The sequence below is a fragment of the Hylobates moloch genome, unplaced genomic scaffold (assembly GCF_009828535.3).
Source record: "Hylobates moloch isolate HMO894 unplaced genomic scaffold, HMol_V3 SCAFFOLD_19, whole genome shotgun sequence".
NCBI classification, from domain to species: Eukaryota; Metazoa; Chordata; class Mammalia; order Primates; family Hylobatidae; genus Hylobates; species Hylobates moloch.
Window position 1 is genome coordinate 8117347 of NW_026652294.1, and position 19344 is coordinate 8136690.

The following is a 19344-nucleotide window of genomic DNA, read 5'->3' on the forward strand; positions in this document are numbered from 1 at the left end:
ACGCCCTACCGGTGCTCTGTGGCTCAGCGCTACTGAGAGAGAGGGAACTGGCCATCACAAGGAGAAAGTGAGTTTGCAGGAGAATGGAATGGATCTGTTTCCTGTGGCTGCTGTAACAAATGAGCACACACCTGGAGGCTTACAACACAAACCCACGCTCTCACGGTTCTGGAGGCCAAAGTCTGAAATCAGTTTCATGGGACCGAATTCAGTATGTTGACAGTCACAGTCCCTCCGCACACTCTAAGGCAGAATCCACTTCTTGCCTTTTCTGGCACCTGGTGGCTGCTGGCATTCCTTGACTGGCAGCCACATCACTCCAGTCTTTGCCATCTTCACGTGGCCTTCTCTGTGTGAGTAACCTCCCCCTGCCCCTCTCCTAAAAGCACATTTGTGAGGGCATTTAGGGACCACGGGATAAGCCAGGATCATCTCTTCGTCTCAAGATCCTTCACTCAACCACAACTGCAAACATCCGATCCAACAAGGCAACATTCACAGGTTCTGGGGATTGGGACCTGATCTTTGGGGGTCACCATTCAGCTCACTGCACACGCAGGGAAGTGGCCTCTGGCAGGGAGGCTCACACCAGAGAAGGGTCTGCTGCTACTCACCCACTCCCAGCAGGGCGGGGTGTTAAGAATGCAGTAACTGGGCGGCATGGGAAGTACATCTTAGCCACATTGGAAAAGACCACCAAATATGCAAGACAGACACCATGGAGGGCGACTTCAACAAAGCCCCTGGGCTCCACTTGCTACCACCCTCTGTCTGTGGAAGTGACAACGGCCCAGAAGTCTAGATGCTTCCCTCCAGGGGAGAGACAGTTTGATTAGGCTCAAACATCCCCTCTAGGGGTCCTTTCCCAGTAGGAATCTGATTGCCACTTGATATGGTTTGGCTGTGTTCCCACCCAAATCTCATTTTGTAGTTCTCATAGTCCCCATGTGTCGTGGGAGGGACCTGGTGGGAGGTAATTGAATTATGGGGGTGGTTACTTCCATGCTGTTCTTGTGATAGTAAGTTCTCGCGAGATCTGATGGTTGTATAAGGGGCTTTTCCTCCCTTTCACTCTGCGCTTCTCTTTGCTGCCACCACGTGAAGAAGGTTGTGTTTGGTTCCCCTTCTGCCATGATCGTTAAGTTTCCCAAGGTCTCTCCAGCCCTGCAGAACTGTGAGTCAGTTAAACCTCTTTCCTTTATAATGTCTTTATTAGAAGCATGAGAACGGACTAACACACCACTATTAATCACTCAAGCGACCTTTATCCTTACAGTTCACAGGTGACAGATGGCTGGCACAGACGGAGCCAAAACAGAGGCTTTTCTGCCCTCAAGAGTCACTAGAATCTGTGGTCCTGGATCACTGACAGTGGCACTCGGTGTCAACTAGGAGTCCAGGGTGGGCAGGCTGTCCTGCACACTGCCTTCCCTTGGGAAACGTGGCCATTAAGAGGTTGTGGTGCCCATTCCAGCAAGAACATGCTGCTTGGCTGTCCGTCGCTGGGCCTGTACTCTGGGGGCGCTAATTTTGAGGGGATGGGCCTGGGGCTGTGGGATAAACTGTGTCCTGAGTGACCCCTTGAAACCTCTGAAATATTAAAAAATAGGAAAACAGCGAGCTAAGTGTTTCTTCTCTGCAGCCTCTGGGCCAGTTACCAAGCTTTAGAGATGACGGTTGCAGCTGCCAGTGCCCTGGGGCTCTGAGCAGAACCTCCACTGCAGAAACTAAGCAGGATCAAAGGAGGAAAGAAAGGGGCGCACCTGCAAAGTAAAGTTTCAGGACTTTACTTTTTCTGAGTTAATCCAGGTGGATGAGACTTTTCCATATACACGGATAGGCTTTGTACGGTTCCATTTTGGGTCAGTGGAAGAATTTTCACAACACAAATGACATTATAAAGTTGTCTTCTCTGGCCTGGTACTGGGGACCACTGGTCAAAGACAACGTGAGACATTGCGGGGGCTTCCTGGAGCTGCAGCAATCACAGCAGAGAACTTGTAATGAATTTTTTCTGGGAGAACATAGCAGAGGAGTAAGACAACATTTATCCTAGCTTCGGATAGGATCCTCTTCCATGTAGGCAGATGGGATCCAAGAGACAGGAGAGATCCTGGAGAGAGGTGACAGAAGAGGGAGACACAGGCTTGGTGTATTGGATCAGCTGCAGCTGGTGCTCCCTGGAGCAGCAGGCTGCAGCCTGGCACCCCTGCAAACAGACGGTCCTTACTCAGCCACGCTTAACCCAGGGAAGGAAGAGGGATGTGCCCACGTTATACACACACACACACACACACACACACACACACACACACACACACACAACACACACACACACACACACACACACACACACACACACACACACACACTGTCTTAACCCTTACCTTTGTCACAGAAATTGCTGCCATTTAGTTACTCAGAACTCTAGCATTTTTTGGCTATTTTATTTTTAGTCCTTGGAAGCTTGTTTCAAGAAAAAGACACCATATCATAAACATCAGATATCAGTTCACTGACATGAAATTATTAACAATACAACTCTCAAATGGAATCTCAAGTACTTCCAGTAAACATTCAGTTAAGATTTTGACAAATATTTTCATCCTGCAATCTGTCTCATACTGTCAAAAAAAAGTCTGACTATAATGTAATAGAACTGAGGTTTTAAGTACCACACAAGTCCAGGAACACACAACTGAATGTCATTCCCTTCCAAGCAGCCACCACTGAAAAGCACAGTTGCTTTTACCCCCAGACATCTTGTAAACTCCTATTTAGGGACACTCGCTTGAGAGGAACCAGCTGCACAGCCCACTTGTAGTCAAAGGCAGGGAGGTTGGTCCTGTTGTCACTGAATTCTCAGGGCTCAGCCCCCAGGGCTTTTATAAAGGGATCTCAAAAGCCCAAACTCCCTTCCATATTATTAAGGCTTGCCCCCATTGTGGGTCCAAAGAAGACGCCCCTGGATTTGAGTAGGGTTCCAACAGAATTCAACCAGGCGGTCTCCATGTGCTGCCGCTTCCCTGCAGGAATGATCCAGACCTCCCAGCAGGACTGCACTGGAGAAACCTACCTGTAGCGTGGGCGTGGAGTCGGCCTGCTCACAGATCCGGCACCTCGCTGTGCAGTCACACTGCCTACCACCACCTGGTATGGGGGTTGAACACACACTCTGGGCTAGTGGCGATCAGGTTCTAGAAAAAATGCCAACTTGGAATCTTGTGGCACCAGTTCAAGCTGGGATGGAACAGCAGCAGGAGATATGAAATACCTCAGGCTCAGTATGGCAGAGAGGGAGCCAAGCCTGTCCCGGCCCCAATACCACCGAAGAAATACAGTTCTTTATCAAGTGCTCTGGGTCTGCTGACCTGAAGAACTAACCCCTGCCCCCCAAACACATCCCAATCTGCAAAAGGAATAACAAAAACTCAAATATCATTATGTTCCTAAAAAAGGGAATGTTTTCAAGAAAAATAAAATAGAGAGGCCTTTTCAATTATAAAAGGCAGAGCTTCCTTTGCTGGTTTTCTCCTTCCCAGTCACCTCCTGGGTGCAGTTCAGAGCAAGTTCACCCCGTGCTTCAGCAGCTTCTGCTTGGCTTTGCTGGAGAGGCTGAAGGCGCCATCCTGAGGGTTTGGGAAGCCGGAGCTCCGTGCTGCAGGTGCCAGCTGCTGGAAATACGTCTCCTGGATGGGGTTGCAACAGGCGTACACGGCCGTGGAGGCATTTCTGTTGGAGGAAGAAAGAAGACAACAGTCTGATGCTGCTGGTGCTAATCTCAGACCACACAGAGACCTCAGTAAGGTTCTTGTCACAGAGGACCCAGGATACCCAATGTGGCATGTGCAGCTGTCATGGCACGGGAATCTATTTATTCAGCTGAGTTTCAGGCTTCAGTGCCAGTACCATCTTTCCTTCCTTTCAGCTCACTAGATGCTGGAAGAGTCCGTGGCGGGACCATCCACAGTGGCAGCAGCCACAGAGCCTAGAGTTATAAGTACTGCATAAAGGAACTGTGGAGTGCCGGCTTTTTGGATATACTGGCAGCTATGCAATGTGCTCTGCATACAGTCTCTGCTTTGCCCCTCACATAAGCTCTGCAGTGGTGGTATGGTCCCGTTTCACAGACAAGGACCCTGAGGCTCAGAGTGAGTAGCTGGGGCTGCCCTGCCTCTATGACGAGGCAATGGCAGTGTCCAAGAAAGGAGTCTAGTCTGCTCTCCACACTGGGGGTGGCTGGATAGACTGAGGGGGAGTGAAGGACACGAATGGGACATGACATGAAGTGACAGGAAGCCTGTGGACACAGAGAGGGAGGAATGAGGGCACTACACAGAGGCGGAGCCATCTGGGAGGAGCCAACTCCAGGCCAAGGTAAACTCCCCTGGTTTCTGGATCCTGACTCTCCAACTATTATGGGCCTCAGTTTCCCCCAAATCTAGTGAGAAAGGGTGGAGTCAGGGACTGCTAAGGCTCCCCTCACTCAATTCTCTCCTTCCCTGTAAGGGAGAAAAATCCCACCCTATTCCAAGCTTCAGTGTCTCCTGCACCCACTGGCCCAGCAAGACAATCTCTTCTCACAGCCCTGGGGGAGGGCTCTGAGGCCAGGTGGTTATGAGCACGGACCTGGAGTCACACACACTCAGGTGCTAATCCCAGCCCTATTACTTCCTAGTGTCCTGAGCTGCTATTCAACATTTCTGAGTCCCAACTTTTTCATCTGTGCAGTGGATGTTGCAACAGTATGTGCCCTCATTGGTGTTTTTGTTTTGTTTTGTTTTAAAGAATGAGATTAAGTGAGTGCTTAACACATGGTGAGTGGTTAAGAAATGGTAGCTGTTGTTTCTATTACTATTATTGAAATAATCTCTCAACAAATGCCTTGAGCTATGTATCTCAACACTAAACCCCTCTCAGCTCTAAGGAAGGTGACATACTGCAGGGCCACAAGGTGGTTGGTGGAGCAGATGCTGACATTTTACTTGTTTCCACCTCCCACAAAACAGACACACACACCCCCAACACAGCCAGTTCCCAAACCAGTGACTGTAGATGCAAGTTGCCTCTGGGTTGCCAGCCTGGGGCAGCTGTGAATTAAAGCCAGAGAAGACACATTTCTGACAGAAAGATCTATTGAAATATTGGCTGGAGATGGTGAGAGGTAGCAGAACACCTGGTGCTCAAGTGTGGCGGGTGACAGGGCATCAGAACCATCCTAATCACCCACCCAGGCTCCCTGTCAGTCCACCACCCATGCCCCTCGCACTGGACCACACTGCCCCGACACTGAAATGTGTGTGGAAACGTCATACATGTGCTTAACAGTTGGAGAAAATGCTTCAAATCCTGGCCATGCCACTTAAGAAGAATATAACCCTGGGCAAGCTGCTTATCCTATTTGTGCTTCAATTTTCTCATCTGTAAAATGAGGATTTAAAAAATGCCCTTGAAGCCGGGCGCAGTGGCTCACGCCTGTAATCCCAGCACTTTGGAAGGCCAAGGTGGGCAGATCACTAGGTCAAAACATTGAGACTATCCTGGCCAACATGGTGAAACCCTATCTCTACTAAAAATACAAAACTTAGCTGGGCATGGTGGCAGGCGCCTGTAGTCCCAGCTACTCAGGAGGCTGAGGCAGGAGAATTGCTTGAAACCAGGAGGCAGAGGTTGCAATGAGCCGAGATTGAGCACCTGCACTCCATCCTGGCGACAGTGAGACTCCATCTCAAAATAAATAAATAAAAAATAATGCCCTTGACCAGATGGTTCCAAGGGCTACGTGGACTACGTGCCAGCACTGCCCTTGACCTGCTAACTTGCTTTATTTTCTGTTACCAGTTGTCAGCCAAATTCTCAGGTCCCAGCCTCCTAAGGCTTTTATAAAGTGATCTCTAAAGCCCAAACTCCCCTTCTGGTTTCATAAGAGAAGCATATAGAAAGAAAAAAACAAATTCGGTTGGTTTAATACTGTAAATTACAATAATCATTAATAGATCTATATTTCTTCTGGCACGGAGGTGTTCAAGCTATGCCATCATGTGAAAAAAGACAACTGTAAAATTGTACATTAGTAGAATCCTATTTTCTAGAAGACTTAAAATAATTAAAAATACAATTTATCTATATGTGCAAAAAATAAAAACCAAAAACCAATAAACCCTGCAGCAATATATACCAAACTGTAAAATGTAGTTATTTCTTGGTGTGTGATGGTGAGAGGGAAATGTTTTACTTGATAGATTTCCAAGCATTCTGCATGACTGTATGATCAGCATGTTTTTTTGTTTTTTTTTTGAGACGCAGTCTCACTCTGTTGCCCAGGCTGGAGTGCAATGGTGTGATCTCAGCTCACTATAACCTATGCCACCCGGGTTCAAGTGATTCTCCTGCCTCAGCCTCCTGAGCAGCTGGGACTATAGGTACCCACCACCCTGCCCAGCTAATTTTTTATATTTTTAGTAGAGACAGGGTTTCACCAGGTTGGCCAGGCTGGTCTTGAACCCTGACCTCGAGTGATCCCTCTGCCTCCCAAAGTGCTGAGATTACAGGTGTAAGCCACTGTGCCAAGCCATATTACTTTTTAATTAGAAAGACAACAATATTTCAACACTGTTTCTAGCAAGGAGATGGAACCGCCGTCCCTAGTAATGGGTGTAGCTCCATGATGGTGAGGACCTCAGGTTCCTTCACTGCTGGACCCCAAGCGTCTAAAGTAGGAAGGGAACCAGAAAGTCCATGGCACATGACTGCACAACAGTGGATGATGGCGGCAATAGGAACAGACAAAGGAAGGCCTTAAGGAGAGTAACTAGAATGTTTCTCATCTACTTAGGAATAAGGCGCAACCTGGGCCCCACAGGTGGTTCCCATGAGCAGGACCGTGGAGAGTAGGTGGAGGAGCGACTCAGGGAGGCTCACCTGACAGTCATTTCATAAAGTGCGGGCAGCTGGGCAAACTCGCCATGCATCAGGCTGATGGCCTGGAGGAAGCGGCGATCCTGCGGGGTGGCCACCTGCGGCAGGTTTGCTTCCAGAAGAGGACACAGAGTTGTGAAGAGCAGACAGTTACCCTCTACCCTCCCACCCCCTGAAGCCTGGTACTGAACATGGGGACTGAGCACGGCTCAAGGCCATGAGTGTGGCTGCCTGGGGCAGAGACAAAGGCCCGGGGAGTTGGGCTTCTGCTGCCGCCGCCATGCGATGCAGCACCTGGTTTCTGTGTGTGGATCTCAACATTCTGAGACAAACCTATCACAGATACGTGAACATCAACTTCTCTCAAAACACTGGGAAACGCCAAAAACAGACACATGAGCAGAGAAGAGTCTGCCCAGTGAACACCACACTCAGTGGGAGTGGGCTCCCGGTGAGGAGAGAGCCCTGAACGCAGGTCAGACAACTCTGTGCACAGCCGTGTCATGACCACGCTGCGGCTCAAGTTCTCACCTCCACCCGTCTCTAGAATCTGGCATCCCTGTCGCCCCAGGCCCCTTGGTTAGTTCTTACCCATCAGCAAGCTCTGAATGCGGTCGTAATGTGTGAAGTTGTAGGTGCTGCTTGTGGAGGCTGCCTCATCCCTGGGCAGCGTCTCTTTCAGGTGGACTTCCAGCCCATTCAGTGACGCCAGGCTGCTGTGGTACTGTAAAAGGGGAAAGGGTCATGGGCTTGTAGGGCTGACCTCAGCAAGCCTTCTGAGGGCTAGTTAACCACAGACTTAGTTAAAAAAAAAAATCCTCCAGCCAGGCACAGTGGCTCACACCTGTAATCCCAGTGCTTTGCAAGACCGAGGCGGGAGGATCACTTGAGCCAGGAGCTCAAGGCTGCAGTGAGCCGAGACCGCACCACTGCACTCCAGCCTGGGTGATAGAGTGAGACTCCGTCTCCAAAAAAAAAAAAAAAAAAATCATTCATGGAGTATCTTACTTCCTACTTGATCCAGCAAAATGGACTCTCACCAACATTTTTCTTTCACCCTTATGTTCTAATGTTTTTAAAATTAATGATTATATTGTAGGAGATTTAGAAAAGAGATGAGCAAAAAAATAAGAAAAACTACCCATCATTTCACCATCCAGTAACAGCCACTGTCACCACTGTGGTGTATCTTACTTTAACCATGGCTTTCCTACCCAGGCTGCAAGATTTCACAATACAAACAGCCTGGGACCATCCCGCATTGTTTCTCACTGGCCCTGGGTACAGAAGTCCCTCACTGGATGTAACATGGTAACTTCTCTCTGCTACATCTAGCACGGTCCTGGCTTTCTTGGAAGGACTAAGTATCAGTCAAACAGCTTTCTGCACTTGATGGTTCAGAGGAGGAATACAGTTGAGGACGACTGTCAAAGAGATGGGTTCAAGTACCTGTATTTTTACAAACCTCCAAGGAGATAAAGTTTAAGTGCAATTGAAAACACTGGACTATATTGTTTTGTGTAACTTTTTCTGTAAAATAAAAATGAGATCAAATCATAAATAATGACTGATAGTTTTTTAACCTAACAACATAGCATGAACTGTTTTTCTCATCTTTAAATATTCTATCATATAATTCTTTAATGGCTGTGTGGTGTTCTTCAAGCTCCACTGAGGGCTTGACTCAGTAGGCCAGGCCCGTCGTAATAGGCTTGGTCTGAAATGGGGTTTCCTGGGCCTGCTTCAGCCACAAGAAAGAAGGCCACTGTCCCCAAGCATTTGCAGTTCCCAGGTAAAAAACATCCCAAGTTCAGCCTCGTTTTAGTCAAATGACCAGGAGCAAGTTACCAAGTTTTCTGTGCCTCATTTTTCTATTTATCTGCAAAATGGGAACAGTACAGGACTATTGAGTGACCTGAATGAAATGACACATCCAAAAGTCCTTTGCAAACTCTAAAGTGCTATCCTGAGGCAGAGTCTTTTTATAGAGTCAAGGAAATGAAAATAATCATATAAAAGAAATGGTATCTCTTTAGAGATCACAGATAATTTGTGGACTATTTTTCAACAGCTATGTAAGAAAAATAAGTGCATATAAAAAGTTCAGAGATGCAAACAGAATGCTTCTGAAGTAAATGTCATGAAGCTTACATGTTATTTTGGGAGTATATTGGTGTTAAATCAGTTTTCCTGTATGAAAGTCTCAGAAATGATATTTCAAGTCAATAGGTGTGACATACAAAGTTATTTTCTATGCGCTCAGTTTTGTATCCTCAATGCTTAGTAGAGTGCCTGACTCCTAGTAGCTGCTTAATAAATGAATCCACTAAATGAATGAATAAATGAACACATCCAATGCCAAGCACTGCCAATTTATGAGCTATTTGGTTTAAACCAAGGGTACAGAGCTATGTAAAAAGATATGCGCTCAGGAAAGACAATCACAGTATCTCATGACCAGATCACTGAGAGAGCCTCACCAACACTGCGTTTAACACTGAGCCACTTATTTGAACAGATGTGTGTGTGTGCATGTGCTGACATGCGCACGGGCACACATAAGCATTCACCTGAAGTCAAACCACAGCCTCACTGAAAGTTTTTGGACCTCAAGAACCTGCTAACAGTTATCCCTTCCATGCTGAGCTGGTGTCCAGAGGAGAAACAATAGGAACAGAGAGTGCGCCATGCCAAAAACTGTTTCCCCACAGGCACTGAGCTTTGTTTCCAGAATCTTCTGCCTAACTTGCACTCAAGATAGGATCACTTAACCATAAAAACACAGTTAATCACAAGATGCTATGTCAGATGATGTGTGGATAACTTTTTACTGATAACCAAGTGCTTTCATACATAGCAGGGGTCAGCAACTCTAGCCTATAAACTAAATCCAGCCTGTTGCCTACCTTTGCCAGCCCTTTGCCTATTCTTTGCCTGAGACCTAAGAATGGTTTTTATATTTTTTTACATGGTTGGGGAAAAAAGTCAAAAGAATAATATTGTAACATGCGCAAATTATATGAAGTTCCAATTCCATGTCCATAAATAATTACTGGAATACAGTCATACCATTTATATACTGTCTATGGCTGTTTTTGTACTACAACAGCAGAGCCGAAAAGCTGTGCAAAGCTGAAAATATTTGCTTTCTGGTCCTTTACATAAAACGCTTGCCAGCCCCCGATATATACTGCTACATAATGTGATCTTCACAACAGCCCTAGGTGACGCAGAGCTGAGGCTAATCCCTGGGTCCTCTGACTTCTAGTGCACACGAAAGCAAGTGGCACAAATGTCAGTGTGTGACACAGCGTGCAGAAGGAGCAATGAATGGAACACACATTCACTTAGAGATACCGGTTTCCCAGTCGGGGGAAGGTGTTTTTTCATAAAATGTTTTATGGCAACACTCTCACACTAACTTCAAGCCTCATGTACTGTACACAGAAGCTCTATGTCCTACTGTAGTGATAAATAATTAATCTGATCACTGTGTTTGAAGGTCAATGAGATTATCTTGGGGTTTGAGTAATGGACTATCAGCGGCTCTATGCTGCCCCCTGGTGTGAGCCTATTCCACTCCCTCTGAGGGAATTCCAGCCCCAACCCCAACCCTCCTGGCTGCTCCACCCACGGCTCCTTCCACCATCCCAAGCCCTGCTGCCCCTCACCCTACCCCCACTCCCTGCGGAAGCTGATCCACCCAAAGACAAGACAGCCAAATGACACAAGGGCAGCTTGGCAGTATGTAACATCATTAAGGAGCCCTTGCAAAAGGGGTGTGCTCACCATAACTGGGGGTATTTGGTTTTTCTAGACAGTAGCAGAGGGGCTGCAGGGAAATCAGATAAAGTATTTTCAAGGCTAGTCTGGGACAAAAAGGCAATCAAACACCTCTTCCAGATTATAAAACAGAAATCCTTTGGGTCTGATTAACAAACCCACTCTCAAACCAGTGGGCTGATCAAAGTTAGTCACTCCATACTAGAAAAGATTAGCTTTTCAGGGCTGGATGCAATCATGCCTATAATCCCAGCACTTTGGGAGGCTGAGGTGGGCAGATTACCTGAGGTCAGGAGTTTGAGACCAGCCTGACCAACATGGAGAAACCCCATCCCTACTAAAAATACAAAATTAGCCAGGCCTGGTGGCACATGCCTGTAATCCCAGCTACTCAGGAAGTTGAGGTAGGAGAACTGCTTGAATCGGGGAGGCGGAAGTTGCAGTGAGCCGAGATCACGCCATTGCACTCCAGCCTGGGCAACAAGAGCGAAACTCCAACTCAAAAAAAAAAAAAAAAGAAAAGATTAGCTTTTTTTCCTTCTATAAAACTGCAGTCTATTTCCCAGGGCCTAGCCAGCATCAAACCCTGCTTTCCACAGAAGCCCATGGAGGCTGATGTCGTAACAGCATGGATAGACCTTGACAAACCAGGGGATATGGCCATAGAGCACGAGCCACAGAAGGCAGGACACTAACCCCCTTTCTTCAGCTTCCCAGCTACCACCGCAAGGGCAGGGCAGTCGGGGGACAGAGAGGCTGGGGTGGGGAACCAGAAACAAGCAAGAATTCTGGACCTGCCACTTGCAGGAGGTCTTTTCATCTCAATGAGGCTGTTTTCTTACTGGTAAAATGGGAGTTACAATGCCTCCTTCCCAGAACTGTTCTAAGGCTTGGCTAAAACAAGAGATGCAAAGTATTTCGCATATAGTTGGTGCAGAATACATCTCAAAGAGCAGCCTGGGCTATTTTTTCCTTTTTGTGGGGGAAGGTAAAAAGAAAGGTATTATATCCACTTTACAGCATTCAAGCACTGGGCCCTTCAAAATGACATTTCTAAGGCTCGACACTGTGCAGAATAGACCATGAAAACCAAGGCATCGGCCGGGAGATGAGGCGTTTAACACTGCAACCACAACTCCCTGCATTGCTATAAGAAGGAGACCGATAGTCACTCCTAGCTATGCTGAATGGGGATACAGGAAGCAAATGAGCCGTAACTCAGTGATCCAGGGTCTGTGGAAAGGGGACAGAGAAGCCTGACAGCTCCAGAGAGCATTCTCTTGCCAGGAGCTCTGTGCAGGGAAGCTGCTGTGCAGTCTTATCTTTTCTTCTGTATTTCAAGGTGACTAGCTCATTTATGGAGGGTCACAAGCCCTGCATGATAGTCAGATCAGCTTAGAATAATACACATTTAAGAATAAAAACAAGGAAAGCCCCAAGACACCATTTACCCTGCAGCAATTTCAACCTGCTGTTCTTGTTGCTACCACTTTCCCTGCCTACTAAAGCAAGGCTGTTACTATAGCAACCGAATCTCCAGCGTGGGTCCCAGGGAAGGTCAGTTTACCACTCTAAGCCTCTAAACGGGGAAGGGGCTGGAATAGTTTAAGAGCCCTCCAGAACCAGGTAGGATTTCAGACGTCCCAGCCTTCTAGGAAGGAGCTTCAGATCAGGTACGATGCTGGGGCTATGGAGGGAAACACTGGGTTTCCGGGGAACTCCCAACCCAGGCTATGACACACTGCAGAGGAGTTTCCAGCCGACACGGAACCTAGAGCTGTCCAGGCTAGGAAATGAGGCCATGAGCAGGGGTGGCACAACAGTGACCGTGCACGTATGCGTGCAGTCTGCCTGCATTATCTCACTGCATCTGGAACAGGAGGGTCTACCACCACCCCTATAGGACTGAGGAGTTAGCCGAGGCTCAAGGGGACAAAGGTCTGTGGGCAAGTTCACACAGCTAGAGGACAAGGGCCAGGATTCCATCTCAGGCCTTCCCTTCCTCCAAGGCCTGCGCTCTGCAAAACTAGAAGCAGTGGAAGAAGAGAACCAACACTTGTTGGATGCCAATGCACCACCAGTGCTATGTGCTTGACTCACTCTTACCCCTCACAAAAACCCAGAGGGAGGTACTACCTCCATCGTCTAAACAAGAACGTCTTGCCCAGGGTCACACAACTGAGGGCTGAGCCTTTACCCCTTCCCTGGGTGTCGGCACAGTGCTGTGAGGGAAGCACAGGAGATCAGCAGAGGCCGCAGAGGGGCAGGGGAAGGTCTGAGGACACTTACCACTTCCTCTATGGCCGCGCTGTCTCCCAGCAGCGGCTCCTCAGCCAGCAGGGACAGCACCAGCCCCTTGACGCAGTGAGTGTAGAGATTCATCCTCAGGAGCCCCATGCAGGACTCTGCTGGTGTCAGCCTGGAGCTGATTCCGTCTGCAGAGGGGCCAGCACCCTGACAGTTTGCTGAGCCTGAACTGCATTCCAGACCAGGGGCTGCGTGGCTTTCACAGACCCCATCAACATCCTGATCCAGGCCTTGTTCCTCCGTGGAAAGCTTGTTTCCTCTCTGCCCTGGATCTAAGCGAGGCAGTAACAAGGGCCTGCGGGTCCCTCTGGGGAGAGGGTCTGCTCTAGGAATGGGGGCTTGGCTGCTATGGCCAGTATGGTCTTCGAGCTGCTCTTGGGCTCCATGCTGGGTGAGCATCTCAGGAGCAGAGGGACGGCGCAGGCTGCTGACGGCTGTGTCCTCAGGAGGCGTGGGTTCCAGGCTGCTGGAGGTGTTGAGAGATGGCTTGCAGTAAGGAGCCCTGCCATCTGGAACAGGCACATGTAGGAAGGCAAAATGACCTGAGGTCGTTCCCACTTCCTGAGCCTCTGGAATGTGGATTTCAGAAAAGTCGAGTTCCTCTTGGAGAAAGACTAGTTCCTTCCCCAGGGAGCAGCTGAGGCCAAGAACCTCACCCCTGGCAGTGTTGTGCAGTCCTGCGGGCCTGATGCTCTCCAGATCATGGCCAGAGAAGCATCCGTTCGCCTTCCTGCCATCTGGACAAGCTTCATCAGGGGATGTGGGCTCTGGGGTGGTCCAGGCCATGGATTCCACATGGCCAGTGGCGTTTTCTTTCAGGGCAGATGTGCTCCCACCTTTTGGATGGTGCTGGGCTGAACCATCCTGGAGTCCTGCTGGAGATGCTAGAGACCTGGCAAACAAGAGAGATGTGAGGAAGGGGCACGTCGACAGACTGCAGGGCAAGTGCCCTTCCACAGTGAGGAGTAAAGCACAGGCATCAAGGACAAGGGGGTGCCTGAGGCCACAGAGCCTAAGAGGCCACCAGAGTTAAATCACAGGAGTAAAAACACAGCAATATCTGGCCCTCACGGCTTCACGTAGTGACACCAGGCTCACCTACTGAAAATGGCAGAGCCCACTGAATAAGACTGACCCACATTTGGAAGGTCTCCTACGCCATCAGGCCCTGTACTAGGTGCTGTACATATACTATTTTCAAGTGTCACAATGAACTCATGAAAGGGATACTATTGTGTCTACTTTTCAGATGAAAAAACTGAGGCTCAGGCAGGGAATGGACTTGCCCAAGGTCCCATACTGGTATAAGTAAGAGATCTGGGATGTGAAAGCCAATGTCATCTCACTATGCCACTCTGTTTCTTAACGAACTCAAGATCCAGATGCTCCCTTGCAAGACAGGGCATGGCGAAGATGGAATTAAGGAAGGATGGGATGTATCAGAGGTTTGTTTTTCAACCAATCACGCGATGGGGTCCCTCAGGTGTGGTGTAAGGTTAACTCTCTGTGCACTCCCTTACCTTGTCATCTGTTCCACTGGGAACTCGTGGAGACTAATGGCTTCCTCTTTGGTCACAAAAACAGGGATAATCTGGACATTCGGGGGCAATGCTGCTCCTGGAATTGCAAAGCAACATGAACAGGGCTTTCCCCCGAGCCAGAGAGGGCAGACGGGCAATAGCTGCACTGGCGTGATGCATCCAACCCACATGCGGGCTCGGAAAGGGGTGCTGTGAGTGCATTCCTCAGCCAGGACACAGGTTGCCAAACTGCAGCTCGAACTCCTGGGCCCAGTAAGGAAAGAGTCCCTGCAGGCAACATGACTCCTAGCTTTGGAGAAGGAAGATGTTCGGGAGAGAAAAGTTGAAAAGCACTTTTACAAGAAGAAGATATAAGCTAAGAAAGGGATCTGCTCCAACTCAGGCTTCAGAATAAATCGAAATAACTCTCCTGAGGACGCCTCCACATCCTGCAAAAGGTCTTTCTGGCAGTCGCTGTTTGTCTTACCCTCTCCCAATCACAATCTCCTGGCACTTGACCGAGCAGTCTCACAGTATGAAGTTAAGGAGGGTCTGAAAGCAGGGATTTGACAGCATGCCTAAAATCATAGCTTTACCATTAGCGTTCTGGTGGGTAACTCGATTCTTGAAGCTCCATGACATCCATTTTCCTATTATGAGCAGAGGAAATAAACATGCAGATGGCTCGGCCCTTCACATAACTTGTATAGGGATAGGTGGCACAAAAGACTGCCATTCTCAAGAGGCAACCATGTGCCTCACTACTTACCATGTTCCTGTGGGGCATCCCCTCCCGTTGGGAGTCTCTGGAAACAAACACACACAGAAGTTGGCGCTGGGCACCACATTCTCCTCTTGACCTAACCATCAGGAATTTGCTGTGCCATCTGTTCATAAAACTTAGCCAGGCCCAGAAAGCTTGTCCCAACCACATGCTAAGAGCCAAGCAGATGGAACAGAAGCTCCCCCAAGCTGCTGGCTCCCACTATGGCTGGGATGAAGCAAGAACCTGGGCCCACACAGGCTGCAAGGCAGCAGCTCCACCCAAACTCACGTCACACTCTACGTTCTGATTTTCTCAGTCTCTCTCCCTTCTGGGAACAAAATTGAGGATTCGTGTTCTCTTTTACACCTTTGGGGAACTCGTATTCTAGAATACAGTCACATCTGCCACAGCCCCGATGTAGAATTCACATAAATTCCATTATAATAAAAATGTCAAAGTACTGTGACTCTCACTATAAAGGATTTGACCTAAACAAAATGCTATACCAGATCTCTCGTTTGTTCTGGTTCACAATCAGGGCCTGAAACCTGATTATTTTCTCAAAAATGAAAACATCTCTTATCTCAATCTGAGGGTTCCAAAAGAACCCACCAAAACAAAACAAAACCAAACAAGAACTGCTCTTCTAGCCAAAATGACTTTCAATCTTAGAATGATATGGTGTTCTTTCTTTTTTGATGATTTTTTAAAAATTCATGTTTTAGATTACTAAGCCTAACCTCAATTTACACTAGACAAAGCATTGAAAAAAAAAAATCACATACAATCCCTCACCCCCAAGCTAGTGCTATTAATATTGGGTATTTTTTCCTTAAGCCTATGCATTTTTTATACTTTTCAGACCACACTATATAAAATTCCATATTTCTGCTTAAAACAGTAACACGCAATTCCTGCCATTAAAACATCTTTGGCCATTTTAAACGGCTGATTAAAATTTTATGAGGGTTTAAGTGATCTGAGTAAATTAATCATTTACCTACCTTAGACCAGTAATTAGTAAACTTTCTGTGCCAAAGACGAGACAGTAAATATTTTTGGGTTTGCAGGGCATATGGTCTCTGTCCCACCTACTCGGCTCTGTTATTATAGCTCAAAAGCAGCCAAATAAGACTTCATTTGTAGGGAGGTGGCCCACAGGCCATAATTTGCTACCTCCTACCTTAAGCATTCAAGTTTTGTCTGATTTTTCATCTTCATAAAGCTTGTTGTGATCAAGTTTTGAGTATAAATTTTTTGCAGCAATTACATTATTTCCTTAAGATACATTCCTAGAAGTCAAATTATTAGGAAAAAAATAAAGGGCATCCTTAACGTTCTCATTATCCAAGTGTTTCCCAGAAAGGCTGCTCAAATTGACACCTATAGCAACAGTGGCTGAGGAGGCTGAATAGAGCCCCACCAGCATTTTACATGGCTGCTTATCTAATACGTGTAAAAAGAGAGCCTCGTGATACACTGGAAACCATAGCTTCATACACAAAACAAAAAAAGGACTAGAAGGAGATATGCCAGACGCTGGCAGTGGTTATCCCTGTACAGTTCAAAGATGGGCAATTTTATTCTCAATGAGTATGCATGACTTTTTTTTCCAATATAAAAACAATTAAACAAATATAAAATGGAAGTATTTTAGAAGAGTTTGTTTTCCTTATTTTTTTTTTATTTTTATTTTTTGAGACAGAGTCTCACTCTTGCTACCCAGGCTGGAGTGCAGTGGCGCGATCTCGGCTCACCTCAACCTCTGCCTGCCAGGTTCAAGCAATTCTCCTGCCTCAGCCTCCCAAGTAGCTGGGATTTACAGGTGTGCACCACCACACCCAGCTAATTTTTGTACTTTAAATAGAGATGGGGTTTCATCATGTTGGCCAGGCTGGTCTTGAACTTCTGACCTCAAGTGATCTGCCCGCCTCAGCCACCCAAAGTGCTGGGATTACAGGTGTGAACCACCGTGCCCGACCCCCTAAATCTTTCTAAAGACACATCCTTTACAGTCTGTCTCTGAAAAGTCTAACATCTCTTTGACATAAAGAGACATCAAATTCTTATGGGAAGTCGAATTCTCACAGATTTACTTGGTTTGAAGAAAAAACAACTATCCAGGCCTAGCTTGTGGAAGAAAACATTTTCTTTCAGCCTGGCCAATGGCTTCACTATTGAGGAGAATGACACTGGAGGACTCGGGGTCCTGACAAGACCAAGTGAAACAACTGCTCCGCGGCCTCTGCTCCTGATCCCTCCAGCCTCAGGCTTGGTGACCGGTGCTCTGGGGCATGCCGTCCAGCCAGGTGGGTGGACTTTACAATACCTGCTCCTGAGGTGCTGTTCGGTGAAGCAGGACCTTGGCGGTGAGGGAGGGCGGGAGCTGGGTGCTGACAATCCTAGGAGGTCACACACAGAACAAGAACACCATGAGAAGAAATACACCAAAACACTCTGAATTTTAAAGGTGCCTAACAGCCCGTGTTGACGAAGATCTTGGGGACTTGGCTGGTGAGAGTTTCAACTGGTAAAACCCTTACAGAGGGCATTCTGGCAGTTCCTACCAACATTTAAAATATCCAAACCCTTTGACTCAGCTTGTACCAAGACGTATGCGTAAGAATATTCATTACAGGGAGAATGGTAAAAACAATTAAAAAATGAGTAAACCATCAAAATGTTCATCAACAAGAGAGTAAAGCACAACACAGCCAGAATCCCAAAATGTGTGCAGCCCTCATAAGAATGAGGTGGACCCATATGAACTGGTAAAGAAATCTTCACTGTATGCACTGAGAAACCATGTGATCCTATTTAAGGAGATAGCAAAAATAAACAAAATCAATATATGCATACATGTACCGGTGGGGACAAACACACAGAAAGAGCAAGATGCCCACCAAACTGCCAATGGTGAGGACAGGTTAAGAGTGCGGGGAGAGGCTGGGCACGGTGGCTTACTCCTATAATCACAGCACTTTGGGAGGCTGAGGTGGGAGAATAACTTGAGCTTAGGAGTTTGAGACCTCCATGAGCAACATAGTGAGACCCCATTTCTACAAAAAAAAAAAAAAAAAAATCAAACACTTGGCCAGGTGTAGTAGCAAGTGCTTGTTGTCCCAGCTACATGGGAGGCTGAGGTGGGAGGATCACTTGAGTCCAAGAGGTCGAGGCTATAGTAAGCTGTGTTTATGCCACTGCACTACAGCCTGGGCAACAAAGCAAGACTGTGTCTCAAAAACAAACAAACAAACAAAGAAAAAAAACAGTGAAGAAAGAAGGGGGGCTTTTAAATTGTGCTCTGTGTGTTCCTCTATTGATTGATTTGTTTACAGTGAAAATGTATTCATGTATTAGCCGTATAATTTAAATACAGGCTGGGTGCAGTGGCTCATGCCTATAATCCAAGCAGTTTGGGAAGCTGAGGATCGCTTGAAGCCAGGTGTTTGAGACCAGCCTGGGCAACATAGCAAGACCTCGTCCCTACAAAAAAGAAAAGAAAAATATATATATATACATTTAAGAAATGCAAAATGAGAAAAGGGGAAAAAAATACTCTCTTTGGTGGCTATGTCGCTGACGAACTTGGAAGTCCCACAGCTGATTCAGAACCACCATGATAAGAACCGGGGCAAGGAAGAAGAGTGCAAAGCCCACCAGGGTCTATGCTCAGTTCTTCCACATCTGTCATCTCATTTCATTCTTCAAAAGGGATGTCTATTTCCCAGAAGAGAAAATTGAGGCTAAGCAACTTGCCCAAGGCCACATGGCTGGCAAAAGAAGGCAGGATCTGGGGCCCAGCCTGTCTGGCCCAAGGGCCCCTGCAAGAGCCTGAGTGCTTCTCCAGTTGCACAGTAGTCACCTGCTCCTCAGGAAGCTCCTGGCACAGCACAATGGCCCTGCCTGCCCTGGGCTGTGACAGCAAACCCTCCATGAGGAGAGAGGCCTTAGATGACCTAGAGTGGCTCTTGGGCACTCAGATTCACGAAGAAGCCCTCCAACTACATGAAGAAGTGCAGTGAATTCTCAGAGGCCAACCAAGACACA

General features: G+C 47.4%; 1 protein-coding gene across 6 annotated transcripts in view; it reads right to left on the minus strand.

Moving 5' to 3' along the window:
• Window positions 1-1771: 1771 nt before the first annotated feature.
• HPS4 (HPS4 biogenesis of lysosomal organelles complex 3 subunit 2) overlaps window positions 1772-19344 on the minus strand; it is a 31557-nt gene continuing 13984 nt past the window's right edge. For 2 of the 6 annotated variants that reach the window (XM_058431933.1, XM_032139040.2), the window contains exons 8-16: window positions 17624-17696; window positions 15298-15334; window positions 15125-15178; window positions 14529-14625; window positions 12991-13900; window positions 7510-7642; window positions 6922-7030; window positions 2388-3732; window positions 1772-2113 (exon numbers count right to left, since the gene is read on the minus strand). In XM_058431933.1, coding sequence (XP_058287916.1) covers window positions 3561-3732; window positions 6922-7030; window positions 7510-7642; window positions 12991-13900; window positions 14529-14625; window positions 15125-15178; window positions 15298-15334; window positions 17624-17696 — 1585 coding nt within the window. In that variant the 3' untranslated portion in view covers window positions 1772-2113; window positions 2388-3560. The remainder of the gene's footprint in view (window positions 2114-2387; window positions 3733-6921; window positions 7031-7509; window positions 7643-12990; window positions 13901-14528; window positions 14626-15124; window positions 15179-15297; window positions 15335-17623; window positions 17697-19344) is intronic. The other 4 variants (XM_058431934.1, XM_058431935.1, XM_058431937.1 and 1 more) reach the window with 4 other exon arrangements.